The sequence below is a fragment of the Lepisosteus oculatus genome, chromosome 5 (genome assembly GCF_040954835.1).
Source record: "Lepisosteus oculatus isolate fLepOcu1 chromosome 5, fLepOcu1.hap2, whole genome shotgun sequence".
NCBI classification, from domain to species: Eukaryota; Metazoa; Chordata; class Actinopteri; order Semionotiformes; family Lepisosteidae; genus Lepisosteus; species Lepisosteus oculatus.
In genome coordinates, this window is record NC_090700.1 from 38,424,077 (window position 1) to 38,447,795 (window position 23,719).

General features: G+C 39.2%; 2 protein-coding genes across 6 annotated transcripts in view; both read right to left on the reverse strand.

The window, feature by feature from the left end:
* Positions 1-918: 918 nt before the first annotated feature.
* LOC102689714 (adenosine receptor A1-like) lies at positions 919-9,280 on the reverse strand. The gene is made up of 2 exons (XM_015342575.2): positions 7,827-9,280; positions 919-4,494 (listed from the first exon to the last, which is right to left on the reverse strand). Exons 1-2 carry the CDS (start codon positions 8,174-8,176, stop codon positions 3,837-3,839), a joined length of 1,008 nt encoding a protein of 335 aa, XP_015198061.1. The 5' UTR covers positions 8,177-9,280; the 3' UTR covers positions 919-3,836.
* An 849-nt stretch (positions 9,281-10,129) lies between these two features.
* Positions 10,130-23,719, reverse strand: part of atp2b4 (ATPase plasma membrane Ca2+ transporting 4) — a 92,533-nt gene continuing 78,943 nt past the window's right edge. For 2 of the 5 annotated variants that reach the window (XM_015342720.2, XM_015342719.2), the window contains one exon: positions 10,130-19,844. In XM_015342720.2, the coding sequence (XP_015198206.1) occupies positions 19,533-19,844 (312 nt within the window). In that variant the 3' untranslated portion in view covers positions 10,130-19,532. The remainder of the gene's footprint in view (positions 19,845-23,719) is intronic. The other 3 variants (XM_069190368.1, XM_015342721.2, XR_011189683.1) reach the window with 2 other exon arrangements.

Below are 23,719 nucleotides of genomic sequence, written 5' to 3' on the forward strand. Positions count from 1 at the left end.
GAAAAAAAAGTTTTCCACTGAATTAAGTTATTTAATTATTAATCATTATTAGGTTAAGCCTACTAAGGTGGTAACATTTTGTGTTGTAACTTCAGAATACAGTGCATTGTGCAGGAGTTTACCAGTATACTACTGAATACATTTCAACACAGCTGTGGACTGTTGATTTTATTTGCTGGGTAATTCGCTGTTTTAGGGTCTGCAGAGTATGTAGTGTAAACACTTCCTTAGAGTTATTTTACAGATCATAGACTTCAAGTCCATTTCAAACTTTCCATCTGAAAGCAAGGGCAAGTCAGGGGAAAAAATGCTATATTACCATATTGGGACAAGTTAAAGGACTAGACGTTGAGACAAAATCTCAGTTTAACTATTACACTTGTCAGTCCATTTGTATTGCAATCATAATAAAACTTTAGAAACACTTCTAAAATTGTTTTAAATCTATGTTACATCATTTCCATGTGAGAAACAGAAATCATATAAATCAATTTATAAACATTCCTGACTTTTAATGATAGTATCTCAAAGTGGAATTATTTTCAAGGGTTGGATTCTTAAGTATTTAAAGAATGATAAAAGTGAAAGTGTTGTGATGTAAGGGAAATAATGCTGTGATTCCTTGTAGTTACATCTCCTATCACCTATTATTTCCATTGTAGCTAAAGAGATGTACAGTATGTAAAGCACTTTATCTAGGTCTCGTGATTGCGCTAAAAGGAAATGGTTGCAGCTGTGTTTCAGGGACATGTCAGCACACGCATTTGCACATAAAAATAAATCAATCACTAAATGCCACCCTTTTATAGGATTTGATGCATTTTTATTAAAAAAGACAGGATGATATGGAATTAATATTTCACTTTATTTGTGGCATAAATTCACTTCAAATAGAAGAAACAAAAAAAATGCATTCAATGCAATCTGCAAAAAAGCAAAAACAGGTAAAAAAACAGACAAAATGTTTTTATTGCTAACCTAAAAAAAATATTAAAAGAGTAATGCTTAATGCATAATGTCCCATTTTAAAAATATTTTTAATCTGAAAAGTGATCTCCTTATATGCTCTCATTTTCCATAACTGGTGAAATTCAGTTTATTTTCCAACGTGATCACAAAATTACAAATCTGTGCTGACAACAACAGGTATCAATAAAGACAGACAGGAGGTTCGGTCTTATGGCAACAGGGTCTGCCCACGCTTCTGTGCAGAGGCATTAAACCTTCTTGTAACTAACTGACTAGAAAGGCAGCAGTGAAACCAATTGAATCACTTAATAACTAATGCCTACAAATCCAGGTGAAAGGTCATCCTGACTTAAAATGAGACAAAACAAAAAAGCACAGACACAAAAAGTGGAAGTCATTTATACTTCAGTTGCTCCTGGAAGTACATGTACTCTTCTACACAAAAGAAAATTAAGAAGAAACACTGATATCAATACCGAAAAATGGAAAAATGGAAACATCTGCCATTCACTGAAACTCTGCCTATGCATTCTGTGAATGAACGAGCCTAGACGCAAGTGGCTCGCAAGTAACTACTGTATCAGAGATACCATGTGGGGTCAGCCTATTCAAATAAGGTGAGCACTCCTATGATTGTATGAACTTCCATGTATTAATTTTTTACTGTGGGATGTCCATCAACCTTCATGGCTGGTAAACGGTCTCATTCATGGTCCTCTTTTTTTTTGCTTCACACTGTGTTACCGTTATCCTCCAGATCAGGGCGGCTAGGCTGTCCTTTTAGGTACTCCCAGATCTGTTCCTCTGGCTCTGGAATCCTAAAGATTTTTCAGGCATCATTAAACTGTCAATAGTTTAAGAATGCAGAGACATAATGAACGATTCCTTCATTGGAAAAATTTAGTCCGCCTCTCAGGTGCAATGCTGTTAAACTTTGAAAACTAGATGGAGTCTCCAGTCTGAGGATTGGAACAGAACCCCTGCTCTAAAAAGCACACAGACACCAAATGGCTCAACTTCTGTTACTTTGTGGCATTTAATCCTTCATTTTCATCATATGTTTTTTTTATTTTAATGGAATGCTTTAAGAAGTAACCCCTTCTATTACAGTGATCCTGTAACTGTGGTAGTTATGTTTGTCAACACAGTTTTCAGGCATTAAACAAATGTAATGCTTTTCTATTAGACATCTTGTTTACATCAGATGCCAAGTGATGTGTACAGTTGCTTTAGTGAGAAAATTAGAAGCATTCTGCATTTTGTTTTTTTGTCTCATCAAAGTAATATAGAATAAATACTTCCTATTAGCTCAGTGTTACTTTAAAATGTAATATCATTTAGAAGACATTATAATCAAAGGTTCTCTCTGGAATTAGGAATTTGAACTAAAATGTGTCCCATATCACCCTATGAAAAGTATAATAAAAATATAAGTTGCAGTGCTGTGGTTGAAGACAGCGATTAAAGCTAACTGAATCACAGTAATAATGTCAAATGTAATATATATTCATGTAGATGGAAGATCAAAAGATCTATCTGTAACATACAGATATGCAGATTTCTTCATAGTTATATAATGACAAAGCCTCAATAATAGATAAGAAAAAACGAGAGAATTCACTTTGGAGCACTGCTATTAAAATTAACCCAGATTTTAACTGCTACCGAACCCACCTACACATTTAATTTTAATCTTATGTATACAATTGCTGAAACATTAAGGTTTGTCATCAAATCTAGACACTTTGAGCTCAGTGTGAAGTCCAAGAGAAAGTCATTCTCTCCTCTGATGAAGCATGAGATAACCTTTTGTAGATACCTCACAGTCTTGAGAGTTACTGTGGAGGCTTTTCTGCAAACTACCTCTCAAAAGGCTCTGGAAAACCATCAAATTAAATTAAGTTATGTGCACCAGAGTTTGAAGTTTAAAATAACAAAAGTCTCCTTGCTCATCAATAGATGATTCTAAAATGAGAAAGCAAAAATAAATTAAAATGTAATTTCTGTTGCTCTGTATTCATTTCAATTTTATATTTAAGCCCCATTGCCTTATTTAACAAAAAATCAATTAAACACTAAGAATAGTATTTTTATGTTTTTCTTTTATATGTACAGTACAGTAGCTACATTTTCCCAAGTGAGTACAGTATATCCTTTTTATGTAATAAATGTTAACACTTTTTTAACAATGGAATACTTTTTAATGCAAGTTATACAGTAGGAAAACAACTTTTTAAATTAATATTGTTTTTCTGGTTTAATATTAATCAAATGATCTACTCCTCATTTCCATCCCTTAGAACATGATATTATAAATTCCAAGATGGAGCATGGAGTCAGATTCTGTACTTTTTTTTTCAAGGGCTGGAGTACTGTTTTAATGAAGAATAAATTGCTCAATTTATAAGAAAGTAAAGGAGATTCTGACTTTGACCTTAGAATTGCATTAAATTTAAAAATCACCATCAGGCATCAGGGTTTGGAGTTTGCAAGTTTTGAGTAGGTTTAGTTTTGGGCTTCAGGTACTGTATAACAGTATTTTTGAGAGAAAAAAATGTTTTGTTTTCATTTTTGTATTTATTGCAAAATCTGTAATCCTACTTCTCTGAGTCTTTTTGGAAGAAAGCTGGGTGCAATGAAAAAGGTTAGAAACTGAATTACAAGATGTTGATTAAAACTGGAAGAGAGGAGAGATGGTGTTGGACTCCTTTGACAAGTCACCTAGCTTCTCCCTTTGTCTTCCCAGCAAACCATTTCAACGTGTCAGAGGAAGGGCTCCAGTCGGCAGTGTCCGCATCACATGGTTTACTCCGGAAACCGTTTGCAGTGGCTCAAGAACACTTCACTTTGTATGTGCTCTCTGAGCATCAAACACTGTCGGATTTCTCTCCACCCACTGACTGTAAGGTGCTGGACTGAGGCATAGAGGTGTCCTTGTTATTCATTCCAACAAAGTAGTAGTGCCAGATCTTCTTGAAGGTGATTCTGAACTTTTGGATCTTGAAGGCATAAACTATGGGGTTAACGGCAGAATTGGCGTGACTAAGAAGGATCCCGAAGTACAGGACAGGCCTGGGAATGGAGCAGGTGGAGCAGAAGAAGCTTACAGTGTTCATGATAGGCAAAGGAATCCAGCAGACAGCAAAGAGGAACAGAACCAGTGCCAGTGAACTGGCCAGTTTCATTTCCTTCCTGTAGTACTTCCTGGAGACCTTGCATGCCACCTGGGTGTAGCTCAGCTGTCTCCTGATGGTGTCGAACACCAGAAAGTAGAGGCCAGTCATTATCACTAAGGGGCCCAGGATAAGCCCAAAAAAGTTGAAGTAAATGATATAGTCCATGCTCATCACCAGAGGAAAGGAGCAATTTATGTAGGGGCCGGTGCTGTCATTGCCCTTAGCCCACTCATCCAGGATGGCCTTGTTGTGCCAGCCCATCATGGGCAACAGACCCAGAATGGCAGGCACAACCCAGCAGACTGTGACAGCCAGGCATGTGCAGCGATGATCAATCACTGACCGGTACCTGCAGAGACCAGAAAGAGAGAACAAGAGAAATTTCACCTGCGGTATTCTAAAACACCTCTGTAGCTGTCACACTCAAATAAGATGTGTACAATTGAATATATATCTTAAGCAACATCCATCTATTCATTTCTAAATGCCTCAGCCAATACAAGAAGCCTATCCCAGCAAGCCACAGGCACAAGGCAGGGTACACTCTGGATGGGACACACAGACATGTTCACACACACACCAATTTTTGCAGAAGCCAGTTAACCTACCAGAATGTTTTTAGCCTGTGGGAGGATAGAGGAGTACCTTGAGGAACCCCACATGAACATGGGGGAACATGAGGGAACATACTGTACAAACTCCATACAGATAGCACCCCAGGTCCAGAACTGAACTCAGGGCCCCAGTGCCGGAAGGTAGCAGTGCTAACCACTGAGCCACTGTGCTCCCCTATATATTATGCAACATATGATTATGTAAAAGAACAAGTAATAGGTTTATTCCAAGGTGAAAGGAGAAGAAAGAAAACACAACGTTTCGGTCATGGAGCCTTCTTCAGGTGTGAGCCTGAAATACATAATACCTGTATGTATTCATAACAAATCTGATTAGAATAAAGTTAGGTTCAATTTCATATTTCAAAATATGCTGATGTAGCTTCTTACTCGAACATCCATAATGAACACAATACAACCTATATAAAATGAAGAGTGCATCAATATACTAAGACATTCATAAGTTGTTGTATAAGATCTCGGATAAATATTTACATTTTAAGAGCATATACTGTAGGTAATAAGGCCATTTTGCCCCATCTGTCCAGAGTCTCAGATTAAAACATGAACCTCATGTGGCTTCTTGTTCCATACCCTCCCCACTCTTTGTGTAAAACAATAGACTGTTCAGACAAAACACTCGCGCCCAAAACGGACGGAAAGCATGGCTTTCAGGGTCCATTAACACAAAAACGCTGGCCTTTAAATCACCTCAACTATCACTGTCAATTAAAATAGTGTTCAATATGTTTAGAAAAGGTTTTTAACACGTACTGTAAATATGTCTTTGTGAGCGATATTACCGAAATGTATACACATGACTAACAGCGGCAAATAATTCCTTTTCAAAAAAACTAATGTGGACTGACAGGATCATCATCGTTGTGGAAAATTACACTAAATACGATTCCAGTAATTGATTCTTTTCTGGGGAAAAGCGACTGCCTAATAATAGTTGTATTAATGTGCGTGTGTAGCAATAAGATTTTATAGACGCACCGGGGTATTAACTTTTCTGTTATGAATCAGCTGTGATCTCGTTTTATTGAAGCATAAAAGTGACTGACAACAGTAAAACAAAACTGTGAAATATACAGACACGATAAGGTTTCAATTTTCCTTTTTAAAAAGTTTCTGAAACGTGGATTGTCACGCTATGCGTGCGCCAGCAACACCAAGCCGAGCCGGCATCTTTAAAACAGTTTGCAGGTGTTTCCACATGACAGAGACAGAGTGAGCAACGCGCTGGTCACGAAGTTGTTGATCTTGACATTACTATCTTCACAAGAAGCGCACAATCGTCATATAAAGAAAAATCATACTGAATGTTATCATTAATACCACTACTGCTAGAAAAACTAAGCTTTTGGGATCACACGTAACCTTAAAACACAATACAGATACACCGTTTCATCTTCTCTAATAATTTTGTGACGTACTTGAAATATAAACCTCAGTCTCTTTAGCTTTTTTTCACAGGCACAAAATTACAATTATATTTTTAAAAAGTTAACAAGCATCTACATTTCTTATTGTATTTTAAAAAAAAAACGAAATCCAGCATCTGTTTTCTTGGGTTTCATTTCTGTACCAAAGACAGCTGACGATAACCGCACACAAACATTTTTTTAAAAGGTGCGATACCCAAGCGCGCGTCTTGAACTTTAATTTGTCCTGCTTATGAAGACCCGAAAAGAATAAACCTTTATCTGTTGGCAAAAAAAAACTCGATTTGTCTGCTGGACCTATGGCGACGCTTTTTTCCGTAATAAAGTTCTGTAATGAACTTTTGAATCTTTTTCATCATACAACATAAAAACAATTTGCATCTCCACTAATTTGCCATGAAAGAGATTCAAGCTTGCGTCCGACGGATTCATAATGCTACAAATGGTGCATGTAATAAATTCTTGTCTAATGTGACCACCTTGGAATATTAGCTTATTGGACTCTTTAACTTACAGTATACAGTAAACACGACTTGACTATACACCCCAGACAACTGTTCTAGGGGAAGTGGTGTTTTTAAATGGCTTACACACCACAAACTTGGTGTGCTATAAATATATAATATATACGTATATGCTCATTAAAGGTCTAGAAACATAAGATATTTTAATGATTTTTAAAATATTATCTCTGAATAATTAAGGAGTATGTTTCAGTCACCGAGAGAGATCGGTTACAGTGATGCCACCGCGGTGGGGCTTTGTATTAAGGAGACGTAGACTCACACCCATCTGGAATTTGGAAGGATTCAGTGAAATGTTTGTATTGAGGGGTCGTTACTTTCTGCATTCAATATACCACCTTTTGGCTGTTACAAGAATCTGTCATCGTGAATATTCTGAGGGCGCACAAGGGGTTATCCCAATTAGGTATAAAAAACGTTAAATGTAGCTCAGGATGTGTTTAAACGTAAATCCCGAAGTCTTCATTTTTGGCCTCGAAGCACGGGCTTTCGTGAGAGGTCTAGACACTGACAGAAAACGAGACTTTTTCGTGGGTAGACAGTAATGCTTTAACCATTGCAGGTGAGTGATTCCGAGATTCCAGCGGCCGATCTGCTTTACACGCGACGTGATTACCTGCTTCTAGAGAAGCCATGAAATTCAGAGACTGAGCACAAAAACACATTTCCAAGATCAGAGAAATTACTTTTCACCATTTATCCAAAATAGGTAGGTTTCGGATCATTATTATATTTTATGATGATTTATTCTGCACGTAATTAATCTATTTGCACGTAAAAAGTTGCTCGTAGCTCTTCTGACAAAACGTTTATCTAAAAAAATAACTTTAAAAACCCTACTTCAAACAGCAATTAGATGAGATTCCATGTGCTGCCAAATACTGTTTCTAGTGCTGGTAAAATTCACAGAAATGTTAAAAGTGCTTATGGTGCTTGGTTCAAGTATATACACCAATTATACACTAGAATCTCTCACTTAGGTCGCACGAAACGATTATGTTGTTGATGCATTGGCTGCGTTTTCCCAAACCTTTGATCTCTTTCTGTACACCTACACAATGAGGAAAACAACCAGAGCCCGAATTCAACGCTTACCTGACTGGCATCTTGACTCTGAGGTACCTGTCGATCGCGATAGCCAGGAGCGACAGTATGGAGTTCTGCGTCAGGATGCACAGCAAACAGCAGCCGAAGAGGCACGAGTAGAACCGCGTCTGGATCTCCAGGCTGACCAGAACGGCTGCGGGGATGGCCAGCGCGCCGACTGCAATGTCCGCTACAGCCAAGGAGACTATCAAAGAGAAGGTGGTGTCCCGGAGAGCGTGATTTAGCTTTACCGCCCAGACCACCAGGACGTTACCTAGGACCGAAGCCAGGGCAATGGCAGCCTCAAAGCTGATGTACGTGACATGCCAAGCGTCTAGGGAGTAACTCGCCACCTCCATGCCGAAGAGTTCAGCGTCGAACTGGCACCCTTCTTACCGACGAAATGTTAACAGGGCTTAGTTCCTGCCCACCCCAGCGCTTTCAGGCGTCAGATAACGGTGTTAGAAAGCGAGCAGGCAATTACTCTTCTACATTTGAGAATGGCCAATGTTCAAAACATCTAATGGTTGGTCGCCCTCTACTTTTTTATCGCTTCGGGCGTAGCCCGCGAGAATGACTTTTGTTGTTGTTGTTGTTGTTGTTGTTGAGTTCTTAGGTTCCAATTATTTCTAGTTTCTACAACATTTTTTTTTTTACCGTTACAGCTAAACAAAAAAACCAGCCCCTTTAAAGAAACATGTAGGGAAAGTAGAAAAAACGGTGATTAAAATGGAAAGTCTAAATCGGTTTGATGTCTGTGGAAAAAGTTCCTAAACATGAAAGAACGTACAAAACGTCTAGAGAGACGTCTTCAGGGAGAAATTCAAGATGCTGGGAGGGACCACAAACTGCAGAAGCATCACCTGGATCAATAAAATTAACTTAAAATTAACTGCAAAACAAAACATCTCCTTCGTCACTTCTAATATGATCACCGCTTTCCTTTGAAAAGTGCAAACCATTCACCTTGATGTGGCTTTAGAAAACCGTGGTGTTTTTAATTTAAAACATGCGGCTCAATTACGACTGCGAATTTGTGCTCCAGTACATATAAACTTGGTTTATAAAATAAAGGCATTGACTTTTCAATAAGAGGCATCCGATTTCCTCGGTGTTGGAGTCATTCTGAGCAAATACGGTTTTATATTGTCATTGTGTAAGTACATAAGAAGTCCGGCAAAATCTTGACTACTTTAGTAGAACAGCACAAGTCAGAACTAGATCAATACGTTTTTGCTCCCGCGACCTTCAATAGCATTTTTATATTAACGTGGTCGTCTTGTGGCCCAATTATGTCGTAAATTAAAAATGTCAAGGCTTAATAAACTTGTTTTAAGACTGTATTGATGTTTTATATCGAATAAACTACAAATTTGAAAGTGATTACGTTTGCGTGGTAAAATATCCCCCTGTGAAAATTAGTGTATTAACGATTACGAGGCTGGGAGCTAATACGAAGTGAATAGACCGTTTACGGATTTACAGCGTTTTCCCGTTTGCTCTTAGAATGGGAGTAGCAAGTACTGTACAAGCGTCACGGGGGCACAGTAGAATCACAAAGGACCCGCAGAACTCTGAAAAAAACACACCGAGCTCCAGCTGGGTGAATTAAACAGCCTGTTGATGACTCCGAAATCAATTCCTGCAAAGATTACATTGAAACCTTTAAAAGTTAACCTTTTCTTTTTGTTTTGGAAAAATAAACGAAGATCAACCTTTTCATTTCTGTGTGCAGGTTGCGTTACGCTCCTCTTTTACTCATGGGCAACAGGGAAGGTCGTCGTGCTTTGAAGTGCATTTCATATTAAATGAGCAATTATGCATCGCTACCGCGTAATTGCATTCAAAATAAGGGCACCTTGTAAAGTGTGAACTGTTTAGGAAAGAGCCCTTGCAGACACACAAGAACATTCTTATTTGTGTGAACTGTAATAAGCTATGATGTCCACTAGGGGACACTTCAGAAATTACTGTACTTCAGATTATATAAAATATTGCAGACCCCTGCCTGCGTTACTCAAGTAATAAAAGAGCACTTCGTCTACGCCGGTTTAGCTAAACATGCTGTTACAGACATTGGTTACTCAGATAGTAGCTCATTGTAAGGCTTCTTAACATTCTTGTATAACGCCTTTATTCAAAGCAAAAATATACTTACCATATTAATCTGTAAAAAAATCTGTATACTCTATTAACCCATTTATAACCTTTCAAATTTCTTTAAAATATATAAAACCGTGAAGGATAAGTAACTGAAATCATTTTTTATATGGTAAGTATAAATCAGGGGAAAAATGACACTAGAGGCAATGTAATTCAAACCCAAATGGCTTTATTTATGCATCTTTATATATTTATATATAATTACCTTCATCTCAATTGCTCGTGGATATTTTTCTTTCAAATGGAACCGACAGGACATAGAGAACAAGGCATTCCACACTTATATATTACAAAAGAGTAAAGAAAAAAAGTGGACCATATATTCCTATATATAGTAGTTCCGTATAAAGAAATTAAAAACGGGAACGATCACATCCACCAAGACATTAGAGAAAGACATACACACACAGAGACAGAGAGAGACGCAAGGATATAGAGAGTCAACCGTGAAAATAACTCCAAGAGATCTGTTGCATAGTTCAAAGCAAACAGGGGGCCTTTTGGCTTAGTAATAGATCGTAATTAAAAAGGAACGGTGGGGCGAATTTTAACATTATTGAGTTTTATTTTTATTACTTTGTAACTCAAATGGAGCAGCTTCACACACACATTGAATATATTCTGTTTGAACTCTTCTTTTCCACAAGTTGAGTTGCATCAATGGGGAAATTCAAATAAAAAATAACAGCTGAAAATAAAGAATACACTCCCCAACGAGAAAAAGTATTTCCCACTCAGGAAAAACAACAAGGAATCTGTGTCCAGTGTACACACATACACCCCAGTCCATGATGCTGGAAACGTGGGATTTCGGAGGCCTACAGCAGCATTGTTGATCAGCGAAATGTTTCATTTATGTCTGTACACGACCTGAACATTACACACCCATCAGCACATCTCACTTTGATCCCCTTCCATCGCGATGATATGTAATGGTAAACTAAACCATAAAATCTAGACTACAATTTTTTTTCCCATGACAAGTTTGGTACTGAAAAGTGTCAACTCTACTCCAGCGCAATGAGATGTTTCTCTCTTAATTCCCCCAGGCATAAACGGAGCCGTCTGTCCGTCTGAAAGCCAGAGCTATACCCGATGCCAGCATGAATCAGAAATCTGTCTCACACATAACTGATCAACAGTCATTTCTCGCGTCTTCAGGGTGACAAATTGTACCCGTGAGTCTGTTAAATCGGCAAATCCAAACCTCCTTGTCAAAAGGGTTTGATTTACCTTGAAATAAGGGGGCAAACAGGAACTATGTATTTTTCATTTAAAAATGTTCTCAACGGCTGTCCACATCCCCTTCTTTAAAATGTTTTTTTTAAAAAAAACAGGAAACCTTTTGATTCTGTACCAGACACATGAACCCACAAATCTTGTCACGATCTGTTTTTGTTCCAAAAAGACCGTCACGTGGCGAAAGATTTACGCTTTAATCTGAACCAATTTGTAATCTGAAAAAAAGACCAGGACCTAGCGCCAAATCACACTTTAATCACTATCTGATTCAGTGTGCAAATACAGAATTTGCTGTTCAATTTCTTCATTTTTGTAATTGCGGTAGATACTGCGCAAGATTGCAGGTGGCTAAAAATGTGGCTTTGAAAATAAATGACGATTTATTTTTGGACTCACGATTCAGTTTTTGCATTAGTCTCAAAGGACTCTTGCTAAAAAAAAAGTCTGGATGCTCCATATCGATTGGTGTGGGTTTCGTTATTTTCAGATCCCACGGATAATTAAAGTGGGGGTACAGCACCTCATTTCTCTCTAATAAGGGGGAGTCCGATTCTACACCAGGAATGGGGTACGATAACAAATCATCATACCACCCTGTGCGGTTTAACAATTGCACAGAAACCAAACTCTTAAAAGAAAGAATAATTTACTTAAACAATTAGCATCATTTTACATTGCATATTTAGAACAACAGAATTAACCAGTTAACTTGATATCGGTTGCCATTGAAGTGGTGAAAGCAATCTCAGTTGTAACCAATTGAATAAAGAGCTCAACTCAAAGAGTTCAGATAAGTAGAGCACTGAAACCATCTGACACTGTGTGAGGATGGGTTGGGATATCTAGATATGAACTATAATACACAAGGGAAACACGCACTCTAGACCACAACAAAATTTGGTAGTCTATATATAAAACTGTGCCAATCTGCCCTGTCCCCAGCCTACAGTCCACTGAAAAGACTGAGTGGTCTCTTAACTCTTAACTGCTTCACTGCCATTGCAGCTGTAACCACATCTGGAGAACTTCAGCCCGATAATGAAAGTATCGCCAACACCCACGACCTTTTATGGCCGCGAGGAGCGATTAACAATATTGTTCGCTTGGTTGTTTTCATCCTTTTAAAATCTTTCTGCATTAACAAGCATAGAGTTGTTTCACATTAACCCCATCGCAGAGAAAGGATAGTGCGCGCCACCTGGAAATTTTTCGTTTTAAACCCACGGGAAACACAAGATCCGCGTTTTTAAACAAACTTTTCTACGTCTTCACTGAACAAGGAGATATCCAGAAGCAGTCGAAAGCAGGAAACTAATTTTTAATAGCAATATTAATGTTTATTTTAACAGCAATGTTATTATTTGTTGTAATAAGAACAGCGTTACATTTTTCCACACTATGCCCTAATTGCTTTTGTTTACATCAATCTTTGAAATCTGATAAACTATCATTTAGCATCACGTCAGGGGACCCTTCACTGTTCTAACCTGTATCAGCATAAACTGAACAAACTGTTATTCCTTATGCCCTAAGCAAATGGCATGTCTCTGCCCCCTTCTCAAAGTGCCAAAATCATATAATAGTCTTTCAGATAGCAATGGACAATTGCAGTTGTAACAAAATATAACGTCTCTATTTTTTCAAAAGTTTAGTTTTTCCATCTGAAAAGTGTCACAGTACAACAGTCTCTCAAAACCTTATTCTGTATACTGTATACCTTGGCCAAAGGAAAGCACAATTTCCCAACCAATGCCCTTTTTCCTGCGGTGCTAATCTCAAATGAAGAAAATTAGGGCAGAAGAAACTAGTTTTAATGACATGACTCAGCCAATGACACTAAAGTGCAGGACAAAGTAAATCAAGGCCTAATAGTGCGACAGACTTGTTTCTTTATACAGTAGCATCAGATACTATTTGTCAAATCTTTGTTTCCCTGCAAAAACTATGGAGGACTGGTATCTAATTCATTTAGCGAGTGTTAGGGAGCACAAACCACGATTCCACCCCACTCCCTTCGAGACCTGCAACCTTCAACGTTTCTCACTCGCTCATTCTTCCAGCATACTGTCATTATAAGGAGGTTGTGGCCAATCATGATTAAGTGGTTAACTGTAATTCAGAAGACCCTAGGCTGGAAGTCTGAGGCCTCCTGCTTGATGGTTTCTTCCGGTTGTAAAACTGCGACTTTTTTCATGTTTTGTCTGTCCTCACAGAGACGAATTAAGAGCCAGGGCTGCTGTTCAACCCTAAAAGGATGCCTAAAGCAGAGAGGCTAATAACACACGGCAAGAGCAATATTAACATGAAGAAATCATGACAGCACTGTAGTACTGGACACTGTCAATCGACCATTTTTCTTTAGGATTGTAATGTATATAAAAGATTGAGGCTGCTCTTTAACACTGTCATCAGATTATTTCAAATATATGACTCCAGGATATCAAGATAAAATATAATGGTACCATACATAACCACCTGCAAATCCTATCACTCAGTACAAACTAGCCCTCAGTTTGAAGTTGTTAGTTCTCAATTATTGGCCAAGCAAAGAACCTGGAACTTCCATAGTATTACTATGCACCAGGGTTGGGCCAAAAACTGACAAATCAATATTTACTGGACAGACAGATCCAGTCATTGACAGTGGCAAAGGCACGCACATCCACTATTGGCGTGATTAACATACTGCAGACCAGTTAAGAGGGTGTCTGGTATGAGCCTTGGGAGAAACCAGGAGGATTCTCACTCAAACCTTGAGAGCAGACAAGAGCTTGCCCTTAAACAATGCCTAGATGGACTAACAGATGAAGGGAATATGAAGCCTTCGCTGAATGGGCATAATTGCTAAAGCACCAGGAGACAGGATAGAGTTAAATCCAACATCAGAAGAGCTGGTTGGTGACTATGGCTTTGTTTCACTCAGCCTCACAGTGGACTGCAGAACTACAGGAGCCTCCTGGTGCTAAAACAAATAAGGGGAAGGGGAAAGCAAGACCTAAGATACTCAGGAAAGCTGGATGTGCTTTCTACAATGCTAGCGAGCTCTGCCAGAGATCTTGTGTGCAAACCTGATTTTACCATTACAGAACATGTGGGAGCTGCATTTTGTGAGCAATCTGGTTTAAAAGGGCAAATGCAGCCAAAACTAAACCTAATGACAGAAGCTCCCAAAGGATGTGAAAAAGAATAATATTGGCTGGACCAAATGCACTGCAAGATGATAGGCCTTTGATGATGGGTGTGAAGAATGGCAAAGTAGTTTGGGGACTTTTGCAATGAGAAACTATGTTTATGTACTGTATTCCTCAGTGCACTGAGGTTAAAAGGGAGGCAGGCAATGCAAATGTGCCATCTTTTCCACAGTCACCTATCCAAATTAGTTTACACTGAAGAGACCCACCTTGAACTGATTTTTACATACAAGCTACTGTACAAGGTGCACATTCTCACAGGTGGAGTCAACAGCTGTTACAGAAGCATGCTTGTATTAGTCTTAGTTACTGGGAAAACCCCCATTTTCTGAGCTGCACAAACTAACTCTTCATCCTACAATTCATTGTACCTTCAAGCCACCTTCCTCACCGAGATCAATAAATTTCCTCTTACACGGTATGAAAGGTCAGCCCTGTAGATTGCTGGCAATATGAATGCAAAAAAAAAACTCAGATTCTTGATTTCTGAGGTTTTACTTTGTGGTTTAACAAGCAAAACATGTAGTACTGATGACAACATGTGCGTGACAGATAACAGAGGATGGTTACCCTGGCACTGGGTAAATAGTTCCCCGCCCAAAATGACACGAAAGGCCTTTATAAGAAACATCCCCCCCGAAAACTGTAGAAGAATTAATCAAAGGAAAACACCTTTCCGGCAACCAACAGACAACTAGGTGGGATTTTCTAGCGGCCCAAACTACACAACATCGGATCGCTTGACCGCGACATGGGGCGCGCCGAGGCGGGGCCCCTCTCTGCAACCACGGACCATCACGCCCTTCGGGGTGCAAGGCGGGCGACCGGGAGCAGAATACAGCACACCGGCCGCGGACAGAAGAATTTTCTGAACTGGCGAACGGGCAAAGCTCCAGGACCTGGAGTTCTCGGTGGGGAAAAAAAAATAAATCAAAATGCTGTAGTATTTTCTCCTCCTTAGCCCATCTAGAACAGTATCTCCTCAGGATGTGTGCACTGCCTCCTGGCGAGCTTGCGTGGGCCTGTCGTGACCCACGCAGGGCTTGAGAAATGACATGATGAGCGTCTGATTGTGTGTGCGCGCGCGCACGGCAGCAAGTCTGTGTTCCTGTGTGTGTCTGGCTGCCTAAACTGGGAATCTTGGAAGCAAGTCAAACATTTTGGATGTTTCATTCCATACAGTATATAAACATGCAGAACACTGAACACATATACTGAACATTTTTTTGTTGCTTTTCTTTAGTTTTTCCAAACGCATATTTTAAGTACAGCATGGTTTTAGGCTACACAGGACATCAATAATATACCACTCACACCAGGGGTACATATTGCTTTGAACCACCAAATTGTTAAAGTCATGCATACCACATAATATTTTATACAAAAATAATACCAGTGCTTGTAATAAGAAGAACTGCTGAATTTGACTGAATCTCAATTTATGTCCCACGTTTTTTTAAAAAGAAAAATTGAATGTTCTCAGAGTGAAACTATATTTAACTTCAGCAAATTACATTTATATCCGATTACATTGCAGGTGAGGCAATGTAAAAGTAAAAGTTTTTGGCTACCCCAGTATCTAAAATTCGTCGTTTAATTAAGATAAAGCGGTACATATCCCCCCCTCCCACCAGTTCTCCTCACCAAAACCCAAATACCATGTTTCTAAAAATGGTGCAAGTGAAAATCAGCTCTGAAATTAAATGTAGTTGCCAATCTGCCAACATAGTTTAATAGTGATTTCTTTCAAATATACATAACTGTTACCAGTGCAATAAAATTAATCACATGGCAGTTTCATCAGGGCAACAAGGAAACAATACAATGGCTTTGGTTCGGCTTTTGCACATTTTAATTTACTTTCCTATAACACCTCCTCCCTCCCGCCGCCCCCTCCAAATAAGAAAAAAAAGCAGAACAAAAATATGACCCCTCTGTTTCCCTTGCACATCACTGAATAAAGAATAGATGACAAAAAAAGCGTATACAAACATCTGCACACTTACCAAGAATTAGGCAACGGAAAGCACATTAAAACACCACACACAGCCCAGCGAAACAGGAAAGCGGCAGGTTGAGGAAAACAAGAGAAAGCGCCTCAAACGCCACTGAAGCAAACCAAACGAAAAAGGGAAACATTCTTCCGTGGGATGGACAGATATGAGAAATATGAATCTACCTGAAAATAAAAACGACACAACGAAGCGAGGGTTCTAAACAAATACAAGGGTATCAGCAATTGCCCGTTTTCAGAACTTTATTTGTGAAGCACTGTAATATGAATAAGCTTTTATTTTCTTTTTACTTTCTGGCAGAACCTTAAGCACAGAAAAGGCATTTTAAAGTTACTGAGCAGAAGAAAAGTATTGCTTTCTTCCTGAACCTGGCTGCGTTTCCTATGGCAACACGTTTTGGAAGGTGAACCAAAGCAAGACTTGGCAGAAAATCCCTTCTCATTTTGCTTTATTACAATGTTAAATTAAAAATCACGTACGTATATAAAATTTGCCCTCTAAAACCCAAGACATCTAAAGCACCATTCCTCTATGATTCTCGCAGTCGTTCACCTGGTAAGATCGGAAACAATACAGGAAAGATTCATGTAGAAAAAAATACACTTCAATTATCTTTCTTATAAGAGCAACAGTTAAATTCCATTTAAACTCAGATTAGTACTACTTGCCGACGAATTACCAAATAATAAATATGATAAAAATAATAAAAATGACTGAAATATGCGATTTTGCTTGAGAATGCAGACGCCTCAAAATTGTAACGTAGAACGACTGGAAAGCCAACAAGGAGAAGACGTCAAAAATAGGACTGCGGGTGATGTGGTCACACTAAGGGAGGTCGGTAAAGCTGATTGGATAACGAACTCTCAGGAGTTGCAACGTCATCCAATGACATGGCTTTTGATTGGTAAACAAGCGATTTTTCTAGTGGCCAAAGTATAAAGTGGCCTAAAACGGTCTATTAACATGGCATAAATACATATACTCTAAGATGACTTAATCCTATTACTGTTTTTAATTTAAATGCCTTTAAGATTTTTGTATATACTGAATATATTAAAAAGTTCTAAATATAAAAATACAGAAGACTTATAAAAAATAAAGAACAAAACACTGGGTATACTTTCTGCTTTTGATGATTGTGAAAGCTATGCCAGAAACTTCCCCATCTATCTGTATTTGAGATAAAAAGACAAAAAGGCTGATTTATCACCAGCAGGGGGAAACGCAACAACACAGATTTGCTGGTTTTTCTTAGTAAACGTTACAGTGGTCCTCGAACAGGCAGTGTCTTTTGTTTTGGTGTTGGAAAACTGCGGAAATAGAAAAGCAAACGGGATACAAAAATAATCTAAGAAATATGGCTATGACTAGGTAGCAGAGTAGAAAAGTCCTGTCTAGTTTTTCTGAGACTTTAGTATGAAGAAAGGTTAGCTATGTGGCAGTACTACAGTAATTAGAATCAGGATACATCCTCCAGGTCACAAAACCAGCAGTCCATGTTATTTATACAGTTTATATGTTGGACAAAAAGAACAGCTACTGGATTTAACAAAGGACTTCTGTTGCATATATATTTTCTCTTTGCTATATACTAAGTACTTTGATGTCATTTAAACATGCACGGTTTACTGCTGTACCAGAAGGGACTCTGGGTGCAAACTCGAAACCCAGCTGATACACCGGTAGCTCCAGAGAGCTCCGGGATTGTATTTGAGAGCAAATCGTAGCGAACAATAACAAAAATAATGGAGGCGGAAAGAGAAAGGAGTAATCGGAATTTGCGCCTTTAACCGATAATCAAGAGGTAAAAAATAAGCTTTCTGTAAAAAAAAAAACGTTGCATGTCCACGCACAGATTTTAATCAGTTTTGTGAAAGAAAAGCTTGTAATGTGTGCTTTATCGTGTTTTAAAATTTTCACAGCCACCACCCCCCCCCCAGCAAAAAACGAAACAAAAACCCACTTAACTCTAATCTGAAAAAAAAGAGAAATGTCTTGTATAAAAGACATATGTACATCGCACACAGGGTGAGCAGTACCTAGAGAAAATAAATATGACCAAGTATGATTTTTTCTCAAGTTTGAAACACGTAAAACGAATGTCTGCTTACGCTGTACGTGACACCCACGACAACTGGCAGAAGGTGAGCGCACTTACATACTTATGGAGTTTCCACGTTGTCGTTACCCCCAGCTTCTAACAGGGGGCGCTCACTGACTGCGCTCTCAGGACGGTACAGGCGCTTGCAGGTGTACTGTCTGTGTGTTAATAGTTCATTTCATTCAAGTAATGCATCTTTCTCCGGATTCTCCTTCCAAACATATGCATATAAAATAAGGGAAAACAAAAACAATATGCAGATTTGTCTCTTCAGGACATTCACTGATAAAAACAGGAAAGCATGGCTTTTACTTTTTTTTTTACCATCCAAACTCCACTTGCTCCGATCTGAATGTTGTTTACTTCTGAATGACAACCAAAGAAACAAAATCCAGAAGCAAACTCACATATTTACACACAACGTTGCTTGCAAACAGGTTAAGAGGGAAAAAAAGCAGACTGGGATTTTTATATTTTAGTAGTCGGGAGAGGATGTACGACTCTGCAAATTTAAATGGCTTTACAGCCATTTTTAAACCCCGATTATGAATTTTGTTTAAATTTGATGTTTTGAGCCTAAATGTATACATGGTTTCATTTGAATATTATACATCCCGAGTAGTGCACAGTCTTGTCCATCTATAAAGTCTGAAATGAAAACTGTGGTCTCTTACAATCTACAAGAGCAATAAAAAAAAAGAAAAACTTAAGTTTGATGGGGTACATGAATAAGAGGAAAGGCTACAATATCCGCAGCTGGAGTAGATCTAAAGCTCTCCTGTCCACCAGATGTGTTTGCACTGTGCCTGCGCACAATACGCCCACAAGAGGACGCACACCCCCCCCCCCCCACCCCGTGCGCACTTGCACACACACACGTTCATTCACACAACCACGATGGTGCCCGTCAGTGGGCTTGCAGCTTTTCTGAAACCGTGCATCCTTCGCAGACCGCGCTCACTCTTCCGATTGCATTGCGGCGTTCAGAGTTCAAAGGTCGTCAGACCGAGGTCTCCAGGCTATGCAGGGGGCTGCCAGGGGGGGTGGAGGGGCCACAGGAGGGGGCAGCCACAATGTCCAAGGCATTATTGTTGCGGTTGGGGGTGTGCGTCCCTGCACCCCCCTTTCCTTTTGGGGAGCGGGAGAGACCCTCAACCTCAACGCTGCTTTCCTTGCTTCCGGGGATCCTGGACTCTTCTTCTGCCAGGGGGACAAACTCGGGATGGGACATGAAGTTATGGATGGAGCTTCTGGATTCTGGCTTTTCTATGCCTTCGTACAAGGAGCTACGGAATGCATTCACCACTTTAATCTGGGGGAGCAAGAAAAGAGAAGGGCAAATAAAAAAAAAAGAGAAAAAGAACAGTTAGTTCACATCTTTCCCCTTTTGTTTTGATCTTGTCAAGCTTTTTTTTGGTGGAGTAGGAAGGCGGAGGTGTTATGGATTTATCTGCAAGAACAAAATGGTCAGAGCTCAGAGAGATGAGAGATGAGGCTGTCACTGTTGTCATAATTAGTTCTTTTTTATAAACCACCGCTGGAAGGAAGCTGGCAGAACGGCAACATCAACAACAAAAAGGCAATCAATAAATACATCATAAAGAGAACAATGAAACATAAAAAGGTATTTTGGGGGGGGGGAGGGGGGGGAGAATGGTACGTGAGGGGTACAATTAATAAATAAAAAATCACAACCCTTTAAATGAAAATGCAAGTGACCATGATGAAACACCAGTTATATAATAAGTTCATAGGTAAACAGATTTCACAACACAACACAGAAAAGCACGTAACAATCAGGCAAACATGCAAGAAGCAATAAAGGCAACATCTTTTTCTTTTCTTCTAGAAAATTAATAAATGCATTCCCAAATTCTCTCTAGGGCACATTTTCAGGAGCCTTGTGAAACAATTTACTTCGCCAATCTAATGGATGCAGCGGATGCCCAGTTTGGGCAGAATACGCACAGGCACACATGCAGATAACATCTCACGGTGAGGAAGACAGATGGGAAGTCATTCACAAGGGCAAACAGAAGGTGTTTCCGAGGTGCACAACACCAATGACACATCCGAGATAACACAAGCAGCAAAGTGGAAATGGGCAGAGCTGTTCAGGAGCAGCTCTTATGCTTAATTTAAATTTTAGATTTAACAGACGTTTTTAGCCGATCTACAGTAAGAGGTGACAGTTAATACAATCAAAAGCCTTGGTGGATCACCTCCACATCCTCCTGGCACAATAACACAGCTCTGGATACATTTTAGATAAAACTTAAATAGAAGGGTTACTGAAAATAACAGAGCACGGATCCAGACTCCTAATCCTATACTACAGGTATCTGTAAAGTATTCAAACAGTAGAACAAAAGAAGCAGAAAAAATATTAAAGAAGCACCCTGAATTACACATACAAAATAATAGAATCACATAAGGAGGCACAGGCCAACAAAATGGAAAGAAGAGAAATGGGTGGCTAGAACTAAACAGAAAATCCCACCTTACTGATCAGTATCCACTGCTCCTATCTGAAAGATATTGCCTTTAAAGGAAAGGTCTCACGTTCACCACAAAAGGCAGCTAAATGGGGCAAAACCAGCTGGAAATGAGCTCGGCCACATCCCGCGCCCCGCTGGCTTCAGGGGGTGTGCAGGCACACCTGAGGTGGAAGCGATCGGACTGCACAGGGCAGCAGTTCCCAACGCTGCTGGAGCTCATTCCAGCCGAGCTCTTATTCCTCAGTGCTAGCAGCAGACTGGCTGGATCTGCTTGCTTGCTTAGATTTTTAATCAAACCCTTTCTTCAGTTGGTGGCAGAGATGCCCACCCACATGTTGGTACTGATTCCAACTGCTCCAGCACACAGAACTGGACGCAGCCTCCCCTTCATGTGCTAGCTGTTATTTCGGACTCTCACTAGTTGATCTTACTAGGCGACGAACACACACATGCGTTCAAATTCAATTCTGTCACTCCCACCCTGTCCTTCAGCAGAGGCCCAGTTGGTTACATTCCAGGTAGCTGGTCTGAAACTCAGATGGGTGTCATACCCGGTACAAACCCCACTTGACCTTTTAAGAGCTGAAAGCAAATGTACAAATATGCCCCAGATAGGAAATTGAAATAAAACAGCTCGCGATTAAGAACTCAGCTGGAGCAAAACGTATAGGACATCATGTCTCTCCAGGACTAGAGTTGGGAACCACTGGCAGAGGAGGAAAATGTTTCCTAGTTTAATACTTCATAAAGTATTAGACTACATTCATTGCTCCTGACAAATGAGCAAAATACTGAGGTCATTTAAAATTTCATTGTCGCGGTACATAGTTACATAGATTTCAGTAAACAACTATTCCAAACAAATGTCATTAGGCCGTTAATCTGTTCTAGAGTCTTTTTTCTAATTCTACTGAGACCAATATGAACTGCAGCCAATCCGGGACAGAAAAACGACTTAGTTTGTGAGTACTGACTTACTAATTAGCTTAAAATAAAAGTGCCAGTATAGTAACCTTTAGACCATACTAAAACCTTTTTTCCAGAAATTTTTTAATAAGGGTATTCGGAATTTATCGGTCATCTCACTTTTTGGTACGTATTTTAATATTTTGGTATTCTGTAAGCACAGAAATGCAATCACCAGTTTCGGATAAAAAGATATTCCTTTGGTAAAAACGGCAATACACACCCCCTACATCACCAGTTCCCACTTTGGGAAAAGAAATCCAGCCATCTACCTACATACATAACACACCTAATTGTTACAGATGCTGTAACCCTTTCTGTACAGTATTTTGATTTTGCACTGAAATTTATGGCACATGCCCCCAGTTTACAATGGGAAACATGGAGATTAAGACGTATACAATTGGTAGTCATGCTCCAACGATATGTCTAAATTCAATAAAACCTGTTAAAACCAAGGGAGATTATACATTACAGAAAGGGTTATTTCCTAGTTGTGTCTCACTTAAATGCACTCAACACTGATTACAAAGAACAATGCAAACACAAAAAAAACTCATGAAGTTACACATTGTAAAAGTATGTCAGGAAGCTGTCTGTTGATTTCAGACAAACCGCTTGTGGGAGGATACTTCCTATTGAAACCCCTCCCACTAATGGGTGGGGTAATAGCGTGGAGGGAGCGTGGAAGCTCCACCCACAGCATGCTCTTAACTCACCATGCTGTAACAAGTACCGAGAAAGAGACTCCTTCTGCTATTTATAATAACTACTGAAGTTTTTTGCTGTAGGTACAGTAGCTGATGCAGAACTTCTGCGGGAGGCGGACTCCCAGTTAGGAATTAAAGAGCAGCTTAATTAAACATGATAACGAAGTTTAAATTCTGACAACAGTGAGCCTTTCCAGTTTACCAGACTTATCTTAATTAGCCATCTTCAAGGCAGCCCTTGCAACAAATAATGCTGTCCATATTAATTTAAATAATCTCAAAGGGAACAGGAAAAGCAAATGAGGAACATCAGCCAGGGGAAAAAAATAGAAATTAACCTTTAAAAATAAAATGTTTAATGTATGTTTTCCTCTCTGTAACAAGTTCTTACTCCAAATTTCAGGGAAATATAACACTGACATTATCCATCTGAATACAATAAGGGTTTCATCTAAAGGGGATTAAATGTTAATTAATATTATTTTGAGTTTAATTAAACTCTGTGGTCAGAAGGCAGTTGTACAAAACCAAGACATGTCTCATTTTCGATGCTGTTCTATCCTATTTGACATGGCAAGATAATCCGTGGTCACTGGACCAGTAAAACCTAGCATTAAAGTCTAGGATCTGGCTTGAAGATGGAGATCTTTACCTCTTCAGTACTAGTAAAAGGTCTTTAATGTAATGTCAATTCAGAACAGGCTATTTCAAAATGAGGCAGCTCAAAATGACAAGTCTGGCGATTTCAAGAAAAAACTTTTGTTCTCTCACGGCTTTGCCTTTTTAACAGGATCAGAAGGCAGAATTTCTAAATTAACAGATGTTCTAATTCACAGCAGGAAGGTCCCATCACATGAAGAAGCTGCTTTTTAATTCTTTAAATGTTTTCTCCTGGGAGCCCACCTGCCTCTGTGATTTGCTGGAAGGAAGTGAACAAACCCTGTGAGAGAGAGAGACAGGTGTGCAGGATAGAATGACAGACAGGCAAAGAACAATGCATTCAAAGTGCACGC

What these genes read in the sequence shown, in the direction of transcription:
- LOC102689714 (XM_015342575.2), bottom strand. Translation starts at nt 8,176, where the DNA reads ATGGAGGTGGCGAGTTACTCCCTAGACGCTTGGCATGTCACGTACATC. An exon ending in AGAGTCAAGATGCCAGTCAG is followed by an intron (nt 4,495 to 7,826) that starts GTAAGCGTTGAA and finishes TGGTCTCTGCAG; the next exon opens with GTACCGGTCAGTGATTGATC.